This window comes from Phlebotomus argentipes, unplaced genomic scaffold, assembly GCF_947086385.1.
Source record: "Phlebotomus argentipes unplaced genomic scaffold, Phlebotomus argentipes genome assembly contig_6, whole genome shotgun sequence".
NCBI classification, from domain to species: Eukaryota; Metazoa; Arthropoda; class Insecta; order Diptera; family Psychodidae; genus Phlebotomus; species Phlebotomus argentipes.
In genome coordinates this window covers 3,761,230-3,780,967 of record NW_026776145.1, presented here as the reverse complement: position 1 = coordinate 3,780,967, position 19,738 = coordinate 3,761,230, and the positions used below count along the sequence as shown (strand labels likewise).

General features: G+C 43.8%; 6 protein-coding genes across 6 annotated transcripts in view; 2 read left to right on the top strand and 4 right to left on the bottom strand.

The window, feature by feature from the left end:
- Nucleotides 1-800: 800 nt before the first annotated feature.
- LOC132257879 (serine protease gd-like) lies at nucleotides 801-2,719 on the bottom strand. Its single transcript, XM_059754927.1, has 3 exons — nucleotides 2,506-2,719; nucleotides 2,265-2,349; nucleotides 801-2,192 (listed from the first exon to the last, which is right to left on the bottom strand). The coding sequence occupies exons 1-3, from the start codon at nucleotides 2,717-2,719 to the stop codon at nucleotides 1,367-1,369; spliced, it is 1,125 nt and encodes a 374-aa protein (XP_059610910.1). The 3' UTR covers nucleotides 801-1,366.
- A 1,506-nt stretch (nucleotides 2,720-4,225) lies between these two features.
- LOC132257869 (snRNA-activating protein complex subunit 3) lies at nucleotides 4,226-5,365 on the top strand. The gene has a single exon (XM_059754915.1). The coding sequence runs from the start codon at nucleotides 4,226-4,228 to the stop codon at nucleotides 5,363-5,365; it is 1,140 nt and encodes a 379-aa protein (XP_059610898.1).
- A 136-nt stretch (nucleotides 5,366-5,501) lies between these two features.
- LOC132257584 (poly(A) RNA polymerase, mitochondrial-like) lies at nucleotides 5,502-7,435 on the top strand. The gene is made up of 2 exons (XM_059754598.1): nucleotides 5,502-5,707; nucleotides 5,765-7,435. The coding sequence occupies exons 1-2, from the start codon at nucleotides 5,572-5,574 to the stop codon at nucleotides 7,384-7,386; spliced, it is 1,758 nt and encodes a 585-aa protein (XP_059610581.1). The 5' UTR covers nucleotides 5,502-5,571; the 3' UTR covers nucleotides 7,387-7,435.
- Nucleotides 7,390-8,584, bottom strand: LOC132257676 (plancitoxin-1). Its single transcript, XM_059754718.1, has one exon. It carries the CDS (start codon nucleotides 8,534-8,536, stop codon nucleotides 7,430-7,432), a length of 1,107 nt encoding a protein of 368 aa, XP_059610701.1. The 5' UTR covers nucleotides 8,537-8,584; the 3' UTR covers nucleotides 7,390-7,429.
- A 913-nt stretch (nucleotides 8,585-9,497) lies between these two features.
- LOC132257743 (uncharacterized) lies at nucleotides 9,498-17,442 on the bottom strand. The gene is made up of 16 exons (XM_059754775.1): nucleotides 16,883-17,442; nucleotides 16,668-16,807; nucleotides 16,165-16,602; nucleotides 15,567-16,097; nucleotides 15,311-15,503; nucleotides 14,965-15,251; nucleotides 14,353-14,908; nucleotides 13,713-14,165; nucleotides 12,856-12,914; nucleotides 12,539-12,719; nucleotides 11,976-12,231; nucleotides 11,429-11,673; nucleotides 11,227-11,366; nucleotides 10,723-10,903; nucleotides 10,364-10,656; nucleotides 9,498-10,303 (listed from the first exon to the last, which is right to left on the bottom strand). The coding sequence occupies exons 1-16, from the start codon at nucleotides 17,092-17,094 to the stop codon at nucleotides 9,702-9,704; spliced, it is 4,767 nt and encodes a 1,588-aa protein (XP_059610758.1). The 5' UTR covers nucleotides 17,095-17,442; the 3' UTR covers nucleotides 9,498-9,701.
- A 1,012-nt stretch (nucleotides 17,443-18,454) lies between these two features.
- Nucleotides 18,455-19,738, bottom strand: part of LOC132257735 (uncharacterized) — a 50,438-nt gene continuing 49,154 nt past the window's right edge. The window contains exons 14-15 of the mRNA XM_059754764.1: nucleotides 19,213-19,687; nucleotides 18,455-19,148 (exon numbers count right to left, since the gene is read on the bottom strand). Of these exons, the coding sequence (XP_059610747.1) occupies nucleotides 18,906-19,148; nucleotides 19,213-19,687 (718 nt within the window). The 3' untranslated portion in view covers nucleotides 18,455-18,905. The remainder of the gene's footprint in view (nucleotides 19,149-19,212; nucleotides 19,688-19,738) is intronic.

Sequence of the window (19,738 nt, the reverse complement as noted above, 5' to 3'; positions counted from 1 at the left end):
ACATTATCATGATATTCCATATGCAATTTGACTATATCTGGTTGAAAATCGGTGTGAGCTTGTTCTGAAATGCAGTACATAATTTATTCAAAAATGCTCAATTGAGCGTAATATTTCACTAACCATGATCTTCGCAGAGAACTTCGCCGTTTAGTTTAATTTTAGTGATATGAGGCAGAGGATCTTGAACAGGAAAGAGGACTTCATAGATTATATTCCATTTCTCCTCATTTGAAGGTGTTCTTAGTTGATGGAAGTCTAATAATTTCATTGATCCCAAGAATGCGATGTCGTTTAATTCAGCTGTTGCAAATTCAACATCTAATGTGACATTTTGATTGCCTGAATCAATCCTGGCGTGGCCGATAGCCCGCCAGGCTGACTTTGAGCCAACGTAAATATACTTCACGGGACATTTTGGGTGATCGATACTCAGGCCAGTGACGCACAGAATTGTACAAAATGTCAAGAGACACGTCGGAAAATTCATTGAATGTGATTTTTGCAAGACAATTGAACGTATGACACCGCAATCTCAAGCACTAATACACGACTGAAGAAGTGAGAAATCACACATGCTTCACTCCACCAAGACCGTGAGAGAATCTCCCCAAACCCGTTTCACGATTAACCTGCCACTGAAAAACCGCGATGGTCCGGTTTATCTGTCGGCGTATTTTCCCAGTTTTTCTACGTCACAATCAATCGTCGAAGACATACCATTTGTTATTAAGCTCCCCCTCCATCATGATGTCCTTCAGCCAAACACCATCACACGAGCCACACGAACTCAGTTAAGAGTTTGCTCTCTGAGAAGTATCAGCTAAAATTTGCTGTTGCAGCAAATTCTTAATACACGACAGTAACGCGCATGTTCTTTTGACAAAAATGTTTAGAGCAGTTCTGACAGTCGCAATATTTGGAGTTTTGATATTTGCTCAAAATATTAATCAAATAAAGAAGACTCTGCCGCCAGTATTTCTCAATTCCAATGACTCAGTCCACGCAGAGGGAAGCTGCCAAATTGGGGATAAGATCTTGCAAAACAACGAAGAGTGGACTAATCCAGAGGAATGCGCCGTCTTCTTTTGCTATGAAGGAATCCTGCTTGACGTTGCCTATTGTGCAAATTTAACAATAACTCAACCTAATTGCCACATCGTGCCTGTCATTTCCTTTTTAGACTATCCATATTGTTGTCCATTTACTGTATGTTATGATGATTGAGAAATATATGATTTTCAGAAAGAATTTATCATTTTTTTATTAACCATAAGTAATTGAGATTTTTTTGGATGAGGAAAACATTTACTAATATACAAATTTATAAGCTGATGATTATGTGAAATAAAATAATTGAAAGTTATTAAAGCAATGCAGAAGTCTGGGAGAATGACTTGATCCAGTCTAGGAATGGGACGATGTCAGTGAAGACGACATATTCATTCAGATCGCAAGCTGATGATTTCTTATCTGAGAGAGATGTTGATACAATTCCTCGGAGAGTCCAGAGATTGTCCTTATTGAACATCAGACCTCCGCCCGAGTCTCCATTGCATGGCCCAATTGATCCATTTCTGTAGCCCGCACAGAAAGTTGCATCTGAAGTGATCCTTGCAAAAAGTTCATGCGATCGGAGGCACATTTCGTCTGAGACAACTGGAATTTCAGCCTTCTTGGGAAGTTCCGTGAAGTAGTTTCCGTTCTCGTCGCGACCCCATCCCGCGATCACTCCTGTGAGGCCAACAATGCTTTCCTTGCTTATTGGCTCTTTCCAAAGGCAAGCAGGCCGAATGTACGTTGTGAATTGGATAGATTCCTTGAAAACTATCACTGCAATATCAGAATCCACTTTGTTGCGCTTTTGATAGTTGGGGTGGATATTGACACTCTCGGGATACAAAACACGGGTGTCTTGATCGTAGGGCCGCTTGAGATTGTGCTGACCCAATATAACAATCACATCTTCTGGCTTCACCCTTCGACCATAGATGTCGAAGAAACAATGTGCAGCTGTGATTACGAGGGTGTTTGAGACGAGAGTGGCGCCGCATTGAAATCCTAGTTTAGAGCCGACGTAAGAGTAAACCGAGACGAGCCACGGCCAGGATCCCCTCGGAATGGTATTTCCATTTAAAACCAAATGCACTGTATTGTCAATCTGCCCCACTTCGCCACACTCAAAGGCAGGCCTTAAATATTGGAAATATTATCTATGATGGTATATAGTAAGCACACCGTCTGTTGACGATTTTCCCACTTACTCAGCTTTTAGTTCACTGACGTCAGTCCTTGTTGCATCAGGAGATGTTGCTTCCTCTGTGGTTTTTATAATCTCACTGAATCTTTCTTCAGTGTGCAAAAAAGAATTATAAGTGTTGCTTAACAATATCTTCGTAATTTTTCCCGAAAGTTTACGTGGAACTGAAATTGATATTTGCTGCATTAATTAAAATGAAACTGTGGAATCTTATTAGTAATCACCTTTGTTTTCAAAGTATATACTTTGATGCACCATAATTCGAGTAACAACTGGCAGAGGATCTTGCGCAGGAAGACGAATTTCAAAATGAAGACAATATAGTGGTTCAGGCTCTGGTCTTTTAGCTATGCGGAAATTAAGTACTCTAATTTCTCCGAGATAGGACGAATTATCAATCTTTGTCGTCTCCAATTCCACAGTAATCCGTATATTGTCCACTCGCTCCCAATGGCCCATAACCACGTCACCAATTCCGATCCACCCGATTGTAGGGTTAATGTAGTTAAAAAAGAATGAATCTAGCAGATAATTACCCATCGGCAGTCTTTGTAAACTTAATGACACATTTGTGATAAATATGAGACACGCGAAAAGCTTCATTTTGTTATGTTTAATCAACAAATAAACGAGAAAATGTTTGCATTCCGACGATGGAAAACTATACTGTTCGAAATATAAATCGTGACTAGTGTGATAATAGAAGCTGTACCATCGAAATATCAGTTTTTTTTAGAACTGGGTTTAGTTTATTTACAGACTTCTCCATGAAACAAGTTCTTCTGCTTCAGCATCTGCTTAAAATCTCATCAGTGGCAGCCAGCAGGTAGTTTGAGATTATGCTAAGAAAGAGAGAATTATATTATACATTTTCTTTTGTAACTCTTATGTATAATCTAATATTGTACGGAAACACATTGATGTTTATTTTATTTTATTGCCAAAATGCAGAACGTCAAAGTTTCTTAGAAACCGGTTATCATTTTAAACATGTATAATACATGTATGCTAACCGCCTTGAATTCTTTAAGATCATGGTAGAGAAGATCTTGAACCATTTTCAGTTTGATTTTAGATCCGCTATTAGACGTTTTCAATTTATCATTGACTTAAAAAAAATATAATGATCAAGCTAGTCTTCATTATTACCTTTGTCACTATTACGTCGCTTAGCCTGGAAGATTCGGACTGTCAGTATAAATTTGCTTATACATAGGTGCGTTCCGTAAAACAAGTGATATAATTTAATTGCGCTATTACAGATGTCTACAAATCATGCCGAATTGAAGACGAAGTTCTGAGACATGGCCAAGTGTGGACGTTCCAAAAATATTGTGTAGAAATATTCTGCTATGATGGTTTCATTCTCAGGATGTTAGGATGCACTGCAAAATTGAAACCAGGACCCAATTGTTATGTGACTGGAATTCAATCTACGTATGAATATCCTTACTGTTGCCCCAAAATTGAATGCGAATGAATAAAACATAATTGTGAATCATTTGCAATTTTAATATTAATATATAAATGGAAATTTTGCCATTGCTGTCTTTTAATTCATGTCCCTTTAAATTTGTTGTCTTTTACAGTTAAAGCTTCACATGCATTCTCGTGAAGCAAATGCTTCGTGACGACTATGCTTTATTCTCTATGGCAACCCTATAGTTGTTATTGACAATCAAAAGCAGACGCCGGTGTTATTTTGCCCAAAGTTTTGCCTAGCAATATTTCTAGTAGAATAGAAAAAGTACAAGTTTAATAGGATTAATAGAAGTGAAATTTTATTAAGAAACAATTTTAATATAGGTGTAATATAAAGTAGTTAAAAATAAACCAATATTTTGCAAGATCTGCAGGAAAACATTGTGTCAACAAACGGGGTCATTTTGTAAGCTTCCTGAAAGTCAATGATCTAATCGACATTGCTAATTTGATATTTGATGTGTTTGTTGTTTAGGAAGAGTCATGGAGCGTATCTATCCACCGAGAAACAAGGCAAAATTCAAGATCAAAGACCACATGAAAGAATTTATGGACATACTCCCAGTGAAAAATGCGACAATGTTTCCGGAGACAGAAAAAGACATCCAGAAACTGATGGATTTGCAAGACGACGATGTTAAATTCTTCTCGCTAATGGACTCAATAGACATGGCTCAGATGGCTTGCCCGCAGGACATTCCAGTGGAGCCTTTTGATCCCACGAAGCCCATCTACACTCGCGCCGTGGGGATCAGCGTAGAGATTCCCAAGGAAGCGCTCAAGCTCAACACAATCCAGGCGAGAGTGAATAAGAGCCAGAATGCCAACAGCCGGATTGATGAGAAGAAAGCCAGGCATTCTCGTCACAGGCGGCTCAATACAGATTTAGGGTCAATTGCTGATGTCGACTTGGTTCCATTTGAGGAAACAGTCATCAGCTTGCGCTTCTATCAGCCTTACAAGTACGAGCCTGAGAACACTGCCTTCGAGATCAGCTTCTGCCAAGAATTCCTGGTGCTGGGATCTCAAACATTGTCGGAATTGCGACCCAAGATCTTCTGTTCGGCATCTTCTGGGCCATTTCCCGAGATAAGCGAGAATCCTAATGCTGAGAGACCGGCTCTGGATGATGAGGCAGCTTTCTTCTTCATCACAGATACTTTCTACAATGACTTCTCTCGGCCCTACGTCAAGGACTACTCTTCGCCAATAGTAGAGTGGGCGAAGGGCATAGAAGAAATCGACGAGCTTAAGTCCGCCGCAATGGATGAGATGAAGTTTGAAGACCTCACTGTTCGCATAGGATATCCTCAGCTCTACCAGCACTACGGAAACTGTGAGCACATCTTTGTCTTCTCAGATGTGAAGCTCCTGCAGCCGTCAGATATTCTTCAGCGCTCTCAGTACCCATTTCTGAGGACGGTTTCAAATAACCGACGCCACATCTGCTACATTTGCGGCGTGAATCCGGTTAAGTACCTCGTCCAGGGATGCAAGAGGCAAATCACAGATCCCACTTTCTACTGCGCCACTTGTTTTGACGCATATCTGTACAATGAGGGGGAGAAAATAGGCAACTTTGAGGCTTTCAATTACGCTGAGAATCGTCCACCAACACATTAGAATTAGACTATTTGAATTGGATAATAAATTTTATATTTTCTTCTGTAAATGCATTTTGATAAAAGAAATTCTACATGAAATCCGCGGCAAATGTTTCAACCATGTTTCAACGATGCTCGATGCTGCATCTGCCGGGAGCATATGGTATTTGAGGTTATGTTTGTAGGTCGAAAGGGGAGCAAAACCGTGACTAGAGTTAAATAATAATGCAAAAACTCACGGGATTGTTCGTGAATTTACATGGATTGTCTTGTAATCTCTCCACGTTGCCCCGAAGATTAAGTGTAGTGTGCAAAACCAGCGATTTTGTCCAGAAAAACAGAGAATGTCATAGCGAACGAGGTAAGCTCAATTTCCTCATTTTACAAACAATTCCGGGACTTATCCTTCTCCTCTCAGTTCCAGGTAGTCCCCAGAAGGTTGAAGACATCATTGAGAAGCGTCGTAATGAGGCCAAACGGAGCATTGTTGTGCAGGTGTATTCAGAGAACTCCTTCCCGGAACTCCACTCCTATTGCTCCCAGTTCGGCCAGATCCAGGGTGGCCATCACTATGGCATAACCGCTTATGGGGAGAATCACAACTACATCGTGGTGGAGTTCGCTGAGGTGGAAGAAGCCCAGGCTGCAATTCGTGCCAGTGGTTTTATCCGGGAAGCTCAAGTGATTCCCGTCCAATCATCCTTCCTCTACTTTGGCAAAGGAGCACCCAGAAAACCCACCCAAGGAGCCAAACTGACTACGGTGAATGGTGCTAATGTAGCATCCAATGAGGAACTTAACGGATGGCTTCAGGTCGCCACCAGTATTGATGATCAGCTGAAAATTCTCTACAATGCCACAAAATTGAACGATTTGGGCACGCGAATGCGCTTCCTGGCGGCTCAGCAGATTGAGAACGCCCTCTCGGGAATGTTCCCATTTGCCAGAGCATTGCCCTTCGGCTCTTCTGTCAATGGATTTGGCAAACTAGGCTCCGATCTTGATCTCATCCTTGAGCTAGACGATACCAAGCGTTCCAGTACTGCCTCTCGCCTCATCTTTCACTCCAAGGAACTCACGGATGCGCGTCATCAAGTGCAAAAGTGCATGGAAAGGATTGGCGATGTTGTGGAACTCTTCCTACCGGGAATTTCAAATGTTCGCCGAATATTGCGAGCAAGAATTCCTATTGTAAAATACAAGCACGAGTTCTTGGACCTGGAAGTGGATCTCTCCATGTCCAACACGAGTGGCCTGTACATGTCGGAGCTGCTCTACCTCTACGGAGAGCTGGATGAGAGAGTAAGACCGTTGGTGTTTGCCATTAAACGATGGGCTCACACTGTGTCTCTGACCAATTGGACTGCCGGACGATGGATCACAAATTTCTCCCTTACGGCGCTCGTGGTGTTCTTCTTACAGCAGTTGAAGAAGCCCATATTGCCCTCGATAAACCACTTAATAGTCAAAGCCTCTCCTGAAGACACCAGGGTGACTATTGATGGAATCAATTGCACATTCGCGAGAGATCTGCAGAGGATCAACTTCAAGAGAACCAATGAGGACAGTCTAGGCGGCCTGTTACTGCAATTCTTCGAATTTTACTCCGACTTTGACTTTGCGAATCGAGCTATAAATCTTAATGAGGCCAGGCAGACGCTCAAACCGGACTTCTCGCCTATGTACATAGTCAATCCCTTCGAGATTAATCTGAATGTGAGCAAAAACGTGAGTCTGGAAGAGGTGGAGCGCTTCAGGATGGAAAGCCGGGAGGCAGCATGGATTCTAGAATCGCTGGTAGAGCAGAACAGTGTCACAGCTTGGGGCCTGTTGTCCCTCCTCCTCAAGGGACCAGCAACAGTTGCTCGACGGCCAATGCTGGATGTTCGCAAGCTGTTCGACAACATGGAACCACCAGCAGTATCGCATGAAGAAGAAGAGGAAGAGGAAGAGGAGGAGGAAGAAGAAGTTTCTGGCCGAAACTCCAAGAGGAGATTGACGAAGGCTAAGCGGAAGACTGACGTCCTCGAGACAAGGTAGCTGGAGCGTAAAATTACTAGTTTTGAGCAGGAATAAAACGTTTTTATTCGAAATCATCATATTCATAGTATTCATCGTATTCATCAAGATATTCATCCTCTTCAGATGATTCCTCAGGACAGGGTTCGACGTCTAAAATGGTGCTCCTGTAGGCTGTGGCCACTTTCTTGTCCCAGCGACATAGAGTACCTCCTCCGCGGACCATCTGGTGTTCAGCTCTGTTGATGTCGCCCACGCAAATCCAATCCTTATTGTTTTCAAGTGCCACGGCCCACTTGGAGTGATCGTCCAAAGAGCGGAAATTAGTGCGTTGCTTCTGTACATGCACCATAACATCCCTGAGGTTCAGAATGGGAAATGGAATGGAGCAATTGGTCTCCAGTCGGCCTGGACCATGAAGCCAGGATTCCACCACGAGGGAAGAGCCCAGAACCGGAGCCACCCAGTCCATGTAGAGTTCTTTCTTGAATTTGGCGCTCTTTGCGAAGCTACTGAATGCATTGCCTTCTTTGGATTTGATCTGTTCCAGGCGCCAATACGGCGGATCGCTGACCATCTTCATGTCTGACGCCTTTACGAGGTTCGGGAATGAGCCTTTGAGAGCCTCTGGAATGTTGATCTCGTAGAAATGGGGCTCGTTCATGTGCAATTGCAATCCTATGGTGTCCATTTCGGTGGAATTGAACGTTACGCAGAGGAAACTCTGCCCATAAATTGTTCCAGTCTTTGGGAAAGTGTAGTCAAGGCCTAATTTGCTGGGGAACTTGGGTACCGAGTGAATAAGCCAGAATCCCGTTTCTCCGTCCGTTGCAACTACGCCCTTTGTGTGTCCTCTTGTGCCGTCTGTCGCTCCCTCGGGTGGCTCGTCGTTGTACATGAGCACGAGATGCTGATCCGTGAGCTGTGACAGCGTGCGACCAGGAATACTCTGGGGATCATCGATGGGCTCCTCTGAAAGTCGCCAGTCATTGTCGTTCTCCGTCAGTGCGAGGAAATGCACTCCCGTTGAAATTTTCTTGGGCAACTTATACAGATTATACCAATCGATGGGCTCACCCTGGTCATTTCTGCAGGACAGGGCGGCCTGGCCAGCTTCCAGGAGTGCGCAGAACACGAAAAACGCGAAAACCACTCCAAGAACTCGGTACATTGCAAACGGTATGCGATCACAGCGAACACAGTAAAGCTCCACTTTGTGCGTCAGAAGAGCTTTTCATCGAAGATTCTGCGATCGTTTGAGATCGCATCTCGCACGAAGCTGTGTGTTGAATTTGGCGGGAGATTTTGGCGCCACGCTGTCTGCTCTCGATCGCCTAGAGAAAATCTCATCTACTCCCAATGAAATGTTACTCTTGGCGTCAATAGCCAAGCATTGACGCACTTCTTTCCAGTTAAACGAGGCAACTTTTGATCGAAGCAGGTGTCCTCTTTGGTGAGAAGATTACCTCTCCTGGGAGCTCTGGAGGAGAACTGTGTGATCTTTAGCGCTACAAATTTATTCTGTCAAGTTTAATAACATATTACATCCGGACAGCACTCCGGATAGTCTTTTGTGGTGTTAATCGGCCCCAAAATGCAGTCAGGATTGGATTTATGCGATTTCGAACACTCTTCAACGCTGTAGAACACTTTTCCCATTTTATAAGCGAAGCACATGTATCGCACGCAATTGTCTCGATCAGTCCACATTTCGTCCCTCTGCAGAGCCCTTTGGAAATTCTCCAGCCAACATTGGTGGGGAAAATCTATGAGAAACAACCTGAGGATTACTTGCGCTCAATCTCTCAAAATAAGTGTTGCTGCTCACCTGGATTAACAGGGGATTTGTAGGATATTGCCATCCCCTGATTTATGGCAATGAGGATTAGGTAAAAGACACAAAGATCGCTCATGATCGAATCTCGGAGACACACTGTCTCGATGAATCTTCTTGGAACACCACACGAGACACAAATGAGCACAAAATCGCCTCTCAGGCGAATTTATGTGTGAAGAATGACGAAAATCTCCATTTGAAATGTGAAGGTCGACTATTGGAGTAGTTTGATAGACCATCTATAGATTAGGTGTTCTTGGAAGCTCTCGTGTTTATCGTTGAAAAATAGAGTCAATCGTTTAACACTATATTTATTGCGTCGATCTATTTTACATGTTGATTAGAGGAAAAGAAAATATTAATCGTTCCACAAGATTGTGATAATTTCCATATTGATTGGTTATTGGCAAAGCCCTATTGCTTCCGAAAATACGTATTAAATGCAGTCGATTGATCGGTTCAGTAGATACATATGAAAACGTTGTGCTGTTAAGTAATGTTACTTTGAATGGCGCTCTTGTAAAATTCCTTCACCACTTCGGGAAGAAATGTATGGATCGTATGATTGAATCCAGTCTAAAAATTTTGAGACGTCCACAAAAATGGTGTAGTCGTCAAGATTACACTTAGCCGATTTAGTTGGCGGAAGAGATGTGGAGATCAATCCGCGGAGAACCCATCGTCCGTTAATGTAGAAAGCAAAACCTCCGCCAGAATCACCCCCGCAAACTCCTGATATGCCATTTTTCCAGCCCACGCAGAGAGTTCTCTCGGTTAGAAGTGATTGAAACAGTTGATTCGATCTGCGACACACGCTGTTCGCTACAATGGGGATTTGAATCCATCTCGGGAATTGTGTATACACATTCCCAGACTCGTCCATTCCCCAGCCGGCTGCAATGCCAGACTCATTAAAGCTAATCTCAGGATCTGTGGGTTTCCAGAGGCAAATGGGGCGAATGAACTGGGTAAATTCCACAGGTTCAGGCATAATCAGAACTGCAATATCTGCATCAGGCTTGTGCTTGCTCTCGCCCTGGAGGATGTAAGAAGTGTAGTCGTTGTGGAGTTTCAAAGTACTCGGATACACAATTTTTGCACCTAGAAATGAGAGAGCGGCGTAAATTATGGTTCAATCACCATAAAAAAGCTCTCGATTACCATCCTCGTCGGGTTTTCTCAGATCGTACTTGCCCAGGATGAGAACAACGTCCTGCACAAGAATCTTTTCTCCAGTATTGCGAAAGAAGCAATGTGCTGCTGTGAGTACGAGTCTGTCGGATATGAGAGAGGCGCCGCAAGTGAAGGATAGCGCGGCTCCATTGTAGCTAAAGACACCCACTAACCAAGGCCAAGTGCCTCGCCGTATTGTGTCTCCTCTCGCCACGAGGCCTGTTGCACTGGACAGAGGATGGAGAGTTCCACATTTGTCTGCATCAGTTCCGTTCATGTTTCTGTTGTAAGAAAATTTAATAGCAATTAGGATATGTCTTTTAAACTATCTGTGTCTGATATATGACCTGATTGGAGTGGCTTCATGGCCCGGCGAAGATGTATCAGTTGAAGACAGAGTATTTCGAGTAGATTGTGTTCTATTAGTTCGAACCACAGTATTCTTAGATGGTGTTCCGAAAATCATCTCATCGTAATTTTCATCCCTTTGCAGAAAATGACTAATACACTGCCATCCTGATTTACTATCTGAAAGAGTCACGAGAATACATTTCTTCACTGTTGTATGACAAAGCATGCAACATTCATATATGTAGCTGGTAAAACCACAAAATTGTGATTTTCATGCTTATGAATTTCTTGACTTCACTGATAATTCGCAAAAATATATTTGTATACATAGAATAGATACTCTATCTTTTGTTTTCTTTTGTGATTGTGTTTTTACTCATCGCGAATTCTTAGAGAAAAAAGGCGCAAACGTTTTAAGATGTGCAAATTCATGCAAAACACTTTTACAATCATACATAGAACTTTTCTCGTGTTGCATAAATTTAATGAATTTTCCTTACTATGTGAAGATTGGCAGATCTTAGTTGAATTCATGTTGACAAAACTTAGTTCTGGCATTGGCGACTGAAGAGGAAAATCAATGCTTAATTCCAGAACATTTTCCGAAATGGAAAACTCCAATCTTCCTTCATTGACGAATCTGTGCAAAAGAAGAGAATCCAATTAGCACAGTGGTATAAAAGGAGATTTCAAAGATCTTACTCATAATCTTTGGGCACATTCACATCGAATTTAATGTACACGTAGAAGTTGTCTGCCTCTGTGATGTTTTTTATTCGAGCCCATCCATACCACTGGCGACTGGTTACATTGTAGCGATAGCGAAAGATTTCTGGACACGGAGAATCTGGCAGTTCTCTTGTCGATGTTTCCACGAAGATTGAGAGGAAAATGACTAGAGGCACTACAAAACTCGATCTATGCATTGCAAATGCACTCTCTGAAGCCTAGATGATTCACACTTTTTATAGAAATTAAATGCAGCAAAGTAAAAATGTCGAAGTGTAAAACAAGTAGCTATATTTCCTAGAAGAATGATTCGATAACACTGAACGATCTGCTGTAAATTTAGCGATCGCGAGTCTGGAAATGCCAAGTTTTTTGCATTTTCATTCAATACACACTCACACAAACTTGTCTATATCTCTTGAGCTTTTTTAAAATTTATTTATGGCTGGGGAATTACGCTTCTTCTGTGACGCAATAGCATTTCGGAGGAATTTGCTGAGGTAGATCACTAGCAGGCCACTTTGGGGCAGCAATAGGGGTAGTCCAGGTTCGGTCTGATGGGGATGATGACGCAATTGGGTCCAGTGGTCTTCAGAGGGTCGCAAAAGTCCACTTCGAGGATCTTTCCGTCGTAGCAGAAGTAGTTCACGCACTTCTCAGGATGAGTCCACTCTTTCCCGTGCTCCAGGATTTTGTCCAGAATGCGACACGGCGCCTGTCCATCCTGGGATGCGCTCAGCTTGCTGATGTCCTGCGGCACGTTTGGCGGAGCGCCACTTGAGATGGCGAAGAATGCGATCGCGAGCACAGAAACAGTCAAAACTACGCTCTGCATTTTTCCTGCTTATCAAGTCTGTGAAGTATATAAGAACGAATCTCCGTAGAGGGAAAAATCACGGTTGATCTTCAGCGGTCAGAGAGCGACTGATTGGCGAGCGAGACTGAAGCACGAGCGACAACTTACAGGTTGAAGGACAACCTGTGCGAGAGCGAGTTCGGTATGCGAGACGGGTTTTTTCGTGAGCGCTTGCGAAGATGCTCGTGGAGCTGTGGATTCGCGAGATTTCCCATTACATCACTAACCTGTGTTTTGGCATGGCACGTTGACCTCGAGACGAGTCAGCGGAGATCTCTGGCGCCTTCTGACCAACATCAGTCAGTCGCTCCGTGTTTTCCCTGCTCGCAACAAGTGCCCCAAAGTCCTCCCCTGAATGAGTGTCTCCTCGTGTCTCGTGCTCTTCCTCGCCCTGACCTGCCTCACTGCCTACCGAATTAAGCACCCAATATGCCCAGGAACGTTCACCACAATCTTAGTCGATCGGGACGTCGGTTGGGTGGGATTTTGCTACGCCTGGACGGAGTGGAATCATCGGCTGCAAAATTTGACCGTCACCGTTAACTTGGCAGTCCAGGAGCTGCCCAATTCCACCTTCCTGGGCTCACTGAAGATGCTGCACGTCTACAAGATCAACTCAAACCTGGAGAAAGATCGGTGGAATGTGATCTTCGAAACGAAGTTCCCCACTCAGGATCCTCTTCCTGACGTCACAGCCGTCCTTCTCAACGGTGACTATATCTGCTCAACTCGAGGTCAGTGTTTTATCTCCTCCCGTCTGACCGGTTCAGTGATGTCTTTTCTTTCTTCTCTGCTGCAGAAGGTGCATTTAACAGCACGAAGCCAATTAAGATTCAACTCTACATGGAGTACAACGATTATCTCAATACGCAAAAGTACACATCGAAAATCGTCGCTCAGCCTAAACCAAAGCCAGAAATACAGGATGTTGACACCAGGTTCGGGTAAGACGTGCTCTAGATGCCGAACGCTGAGATCTGAACTTCAATATTGTCTTTCAGTGAGGAAGACGTCGAGTGCGGCACAATTGACCACCTCAACATATTCCAATCTCTGGTGCTCAACGGGATGACCATCACGCGGGGAACCTGGCCGTGGCTCGTGTCGATCTTCACATATGTCGGTCCCAAGTTGGGATTCCAGTGCGGAGCCACTCTCATCTCAAAAAGTGTCGTGATAACGGCTGCTCATTGCTTCTTCGATCGCTACAACCGCCAGGTGGCCACTGAGGATATCCTTCTCATCCTAGGACAGCACAATTTGAAGCGACCTCACGATCAGGGAACTAAGATCGTGTATGCTCAGAGCGTAAATATCCACGAAAACTACGGGAAGCGCAACTCCATCGACTCCGATATCGCGGTGGTGGTTCTGTCGGAAGTGGTGAGATTCACCACCTACATCCGACCAGCCTGCCTGTGGAAGGGTCCCGCGAGCAAGGACAGCATCGTGGGCCAGAATGGAGTCACGGCAGGCTGGGGTCGCGATGAATTCGGAAACTTCTTCACCGAATTGCCCAAGAAGGCTGAAATTCCGGTGGTGTCGGATGAGACGTGCCTGCGCTCGCACGATGCCTTCACCAAGATCACCTCCGAGGTGACATTCTGCGCGGGGTGGCGCAACGGAACCGACGGTCCGTGCAATGGAGACTCTGGCGGAGGACTGATGTTCGACAGAGAGGGCAAATGGACCCTCAGAGGAGTCGTTTCCACCTCACTCACGGACAGACAGTCCAACTTGTGTGATCTTAAGGAGTATGTGGTGTTCACAGATGTCGTGAGCTTCACAACTTGGATTGAAACCTTTACGACTGATTGAACTTTGACTGATCTTGTGGCGTAAGTCACGGAAAAACTGCCAATAACGTTGATTTCCTTTTCCGCACAGGATTACTGAGGTATTTAAATAAATAACTGAGAACTCTAAACCATCACCTTTCTTTGGTGATTTGGAGTTTTTATTCAAATTGTTAACGTCTTAAAAATCGGGACAATATTCTTACTTGTATCGTTCATTAGAAAAATTAATGCTACAGCTTCATTCAAGCCAGTCAGTGCCGTCGAAATACTTGAGATGAGTATCGATCGGTTCGTGTGACCAAATCCAATCGACGAACTTCGAGACATCCGAGAAAACAGGATATTTGTTCAGATTGCAGCGATCAGGATGAGCGATCGGAGCCTTGGACATCACACCACGCAGAACCCATCGTCCACTCACATTCAAAGCGAATCCTGCGCCAGAATCCTCCTGACAAATGCCGCTCGTGCCGTTCCTCCAGCCGACGCAGAACGTGCGGTCGGTGGTGAGATGCTGATTGGAGATGCGACACTCGTAGTTTGTCACAAAAGGCACTTTGATCTTATACGGAAGACCATAGAAGATATTCTGTACTGGATCCTTCTTCCAACCCGCAGCAACGCCGACGCGATTGTTGATTTCCTCCGAATCAGAAGTATTCCAAAGGCAAATGGGATGAATAAGCTCAGTAAACTCCACGGGTTCCGATGTGACCAGCACAGCGATGTCTGCATCTGAATTGAGGCGATTGTAGGCCGGATGAAGGGTCAGGCTGAGTGGGGAAAGGAACGAACCTCCTGGAATAATGAATTCCTAAGTTAAATGGACTTAAAGAACATACTGTTGTTCACACCTTCTTCCATTCGAGTTCCCAAATTATGCTTTCCGAGGATCAAGGCAATATCGTCGACATTCAGCTTCACTCCGGTTTCATCCTGAAAGCAATTGGCAGCCGTGACCACAAGCCTCTCGGATATAAGACTGCCGCTGCAGAGGAAAGTGAGGGAAGTTGGAGTTTTCTTCAAGACAGCCACCAACCATGGCCAAGTTCCGCGATCGATAATCTCTTCTCCCTGCTCTCCAGTCTGGGGTATTGTTGAATTCACGGACGGATGTAGTGTTCCACACGCGTAAGGTTCACTGCAGAATACAGTTCATCTTAATTATCCAATCACACCCTTATGGATAAAACATTTTACCTATTATGAAAGAACTCAATATCAGATTCATCCAAGCCCAGTAGGATTTGCGTATCAAGGAAAAAGGGTGTTGTTGTGGATTCCGTGGCATCAAACTGAGGCTTTGGTGTAGTTGAAGTTACAGGAAAGTCGTTTGAGGGCGTAGAATCAGTTGCACCCGATGTTGTATCTTGCTGGTGAGGCTCTTTGGATCCTACAAGAAGGATCGCATTTCAATAGAATCGATTAAACTCATTTTATGCCGGCATTAAATTACCTGAGCTGAGCTTGGGATTGAAAGATTTGATCCAGTAGGTGAATTTGAACACATCCGTGAAGATTGTGTGCGCATCATGATCGCAATTGTTGTTATTGGCACCAATAAATGTGGAAATCACGCCACGCAACACCCACTGGCCGTTGACTTTCATCGCCAGTCCTCCGCCGCCGTTTCCTTGGCAAATTCCTGTGGCTTTACTTCCCCAGCCTGTGCAGAAGGTTCGCTTCGTGAATCTATACCTTCGGCTGAACTGACGGCAATCGGTGTTGTTCAGTATCGGTCTGTCGCCTGCCCATTGGGGAACAGGCGAAACGACTTCTCCCTGGTCATCCAGTGACCAGCCGGCGCCAATGCTCTTGCGACTGTTCATGTCTCTCAATGAAGTGGTGTTGCTCAAGCAAATGGGACGAATAAATTTGGTAAATTCCACAGATTCTGGCAAAACCAGAACCGCAATGTCTGCGTCGGGATTGTGGAAGCGATAGTCATTGTGAATATGAAGATTACTTGGATAGATTTTCTTTTCCCCTGGAAGAAAATCCACAGTTTGTTAGAAACATTGACTTAAATACAGACCAGAATGTCTCATTCGCACCTTCCTCTCGAATTCGTAGGTTATTCTTTCCCAGGATAACAGCAATGTTCTCAACTCGCAGTCTACTTCCGCTGCCATGGAACAAGCAATGAGCCGCTGTCACCACAAGCCTCTCAGCCACAAGAGATCCTCCACAGAGGAAGGTCAGAGCATCCGAAGAACTCCTTCGGTAAACTGCCACCAGCCACGGCCAAGTGCCAGGCTCGATGGGGTCTCCCTTCGTGGGAGGAAGTGTGAAGGTGAGCTGAGGATGCAGTGTTCCGCACTGAGTTACACCAGTGTCGACACATCGTGTTCCGTTCAATCCACACGATACATTAATATCTCTCTTTTGAGTAGTCGTGGAAGGTCTCTGAGTCGTACTAATCTGCATTGACGCTGTGCTCATCTGTGGGTAATCCTCTATTAAAGTGATGAAACTTGTTTGAAAGCCCCACTCTGAAAAATTTTAATAATTCCATTCAATCTAAATAGGTTCATAAGAAAATACTCATTCATCATACGTGTTATATTGTTGCAAATTATGTCAGAGTTGAAAGAGATGGAGTGAAGTTCAGGTAGTGGCGATTGAGCGGTGAAAAAGGCAAAGTAATAAACGGTTTCTCCTCTCTTAATGATATTGAGTTTTCCCGGATTCGCAGAACTGTTGGGGCGACAAAAAAAAAACAGAAAAATGTCGATGCATCATACAAAGATTGTTGCATTGCTGTGGACTTACAAGAAATTCTCCGGGGAATTAGAACGCAATTTGACGTTCAGACGAAAACTCTCGTCTTTCACATTATTTATCTGTCCAAATCCGTACCACTCATCACTGGTTTCATTGTGATAGAATTGAAATATATCCTTGCATCCTTCGTCAATCTGTCCCGAACAGAGACTAATTGAGGAAATGGCCAGAAGAAACACAAACGACGCCACAGAAGTCATAATGAATTTTCTATACCATTGAAATACCTTTCGACAAAAAGACACGACCGTAAACAGTGCTCGTCCACCGAATGAGTAAATGAACAGACTGAGAAGTCAACTGAAAAATATTCAATCTCAGACCGGAGAAGCCAAGATTTTTGCACACACACATAATCCATAAAGATCTATCTTTTATGCTTTGCTTTCCATGTTAAATGATGACCCTCGTGCCTCATGTGGGGAAATCCAAATCTACCGAAATGCAATAACACAGGTTGAGAGGAGGAAAAGAGGCTGAAGATATCTCTAAAGCAAAGATATTTTGCAATATTCAACTTAGAGCTTACTTCGTCATAATTTAAGCAGAGGCAAAAAAGCAGTTCGATGGTTATTTTAACTTCTCCACTCTATATATACTGTCCATATAGTCAAGTTTGTAATCAAGTTCACCTACACTAGCGAGCACTTTGCATGAAACACCTTCCTGACGTCATCCAACTGGTTGAGACACAGTTCAGGGGTGGAATACATGAACGCTGCGTAAAGCTATGTAAGCTTTGTATGAATGTACATTACATTGTCGACTATGTGAATTCGGAAATATCAAGAGTTAAAAAACAGGATTTTCCAGTTAGAATGTGTCGTATTGATTGTATATATGTGTTTTTGTTTTCACATAGAACTCAGATATGTGTGAGGTAATAGACTTTTGCCTTATGAATATTTCACCTGTTTAAGTGTCTCAAACGCAGCAAGAAATTGTTTTCTCATAGTTTTGCTGTGTAAAAGCGCATTGTATAAAATATATATGTTGTATTCAATTGTATGTTTCCCATTGTCAGAAGATATTCAAATTAGTTGTTAATTTCATGAAGGAAAACACCAAAATGATTTTTGGTAAAAACAATAAGTGATAATGAATACTTACACAACAAGAAATTAGTTATTAAGTCAAACAAGCTTTCTGAGAACATGCGCTATTTTATATATCATACATACATAGGAATTTATGCATACATTTGCTTCCAGCTTGAATCCAGAGCCAATTTGAAATTTTTCCTTTTGTACACACAAATATGGATTAGAATCACGAAGAACGGAAGGGAAAAGCCAGTTACGTGGTTATTCTGGGAACGAATATCAATTTATTCGATTTGCATAAAAGTGTCTATTCGTTTCATTAATATACTGAAGCAATCTGTCTGAGCTTTTGCGATTCATTTTCGCTCAGTCTCATTCGTGGAAGTGTCAACACACTTCTGACTTCACCTGTTCTTATTTCAAGAGATGCGATCAAGATCCATTCTCGACTTAATCCAGAGAAGGGTTGATGCACAGAAACAGATTAAGTAATTAAAGGAGATTAAAACACACTCACTTATCTCATTTCCTAAATTTTATTCACTGGTTGGATGTGAAAAATCTTCACACTTCAGAGAAATCCTTCACTTTCATCCATTCGCCATCCTTAATGTCCTATATTCTTGATCGTTAGTTTTTAAATTAATGTTTATAAATTAATTTAGGAAATAAACTTGTGTGTCCTTCGACCTTCTCATTCAGGGTGCACTTTGAAACTTCATCCTTTATACACGAGCTATAAAAGAGTTATTTACATTCTGAGTCACTCACGGGTGGAGCTCATGTTTACGAACAGAGAGATGGATACGTGTCCTCTGGGAGACGCGAGGAGACCGCACGAAGTATCCAGCGGCGTGAAAACAAGGAACAAGCATAGGGGAAATAGAGATCATTTCAGAACACTCACTTTGTCACACAATTCACCACACATTACAAACATCCACGGTGCCCTCCGTCTATGACGACTCCTATCCGGTCTTGCCTTTGGCCTGCGTCGCCTGCGGTGACTGCTGAGGCTGCGCCGTCTGCGGTTGCTGCTGCTGCTGCTGCTGCTGCGGGATCGAGATCATCTTCAGGCCCTGCAGCGTCTTCAGATTGATTGGTCCACCTTGAAAGCCGGGCGGCAGCAGAATCTGCCCGCCACTCTGTAGCGCCAGTACGACTCTCTGCTGTCCCGGACTGCCTGCGCCTGGTCCTTTCACTAGGTTGCCCTAAAACACCACCAACACAATTAGCTTCTTCTCCAGGAACAGTCCCAGAAATGCATTTACGCACCTTCTTCACCTGCGCTCCAATTATCATCTGAGGCGATTGCTGCTGCGTCGTCACCTGAACTGGCGTTTGTACCTTCACAGACGCTTGAGGCGATGCCTGACTCGATGTGGCCACGATCTTCCCCACGGGACTCCCTGCACTCGCCACGGCCGCTGATCCGGAAGCCGATACGCTATTATTGGCAGACGAATCCGCCGAAGACTGAGATTGCTGCTGCCCCTGCACCTTGACAAACTGATTTCCAATCATCACGGTCTGCGCATTGGAACTGGTGGGACTGATGAGATTGAGACTGTTGCTCTGCACTTTGAGTGTTTGACCACCGATCACGAGATTGGCACCATTTGTCCCGGCCGAACTCTGCAGAATCACACCCTGTGTCTGGCCACTCTGGCCAGGCGCTGCGGATTTGCTGGCAATAATCACCGGCTTCCCACCAATGTGGGCAATGTTCAGATTCGACGCATTCACCATCCTGAAAGTGACAGAAAAGAGGCAATAAATCTCTCATTCCAGAATAATTGAA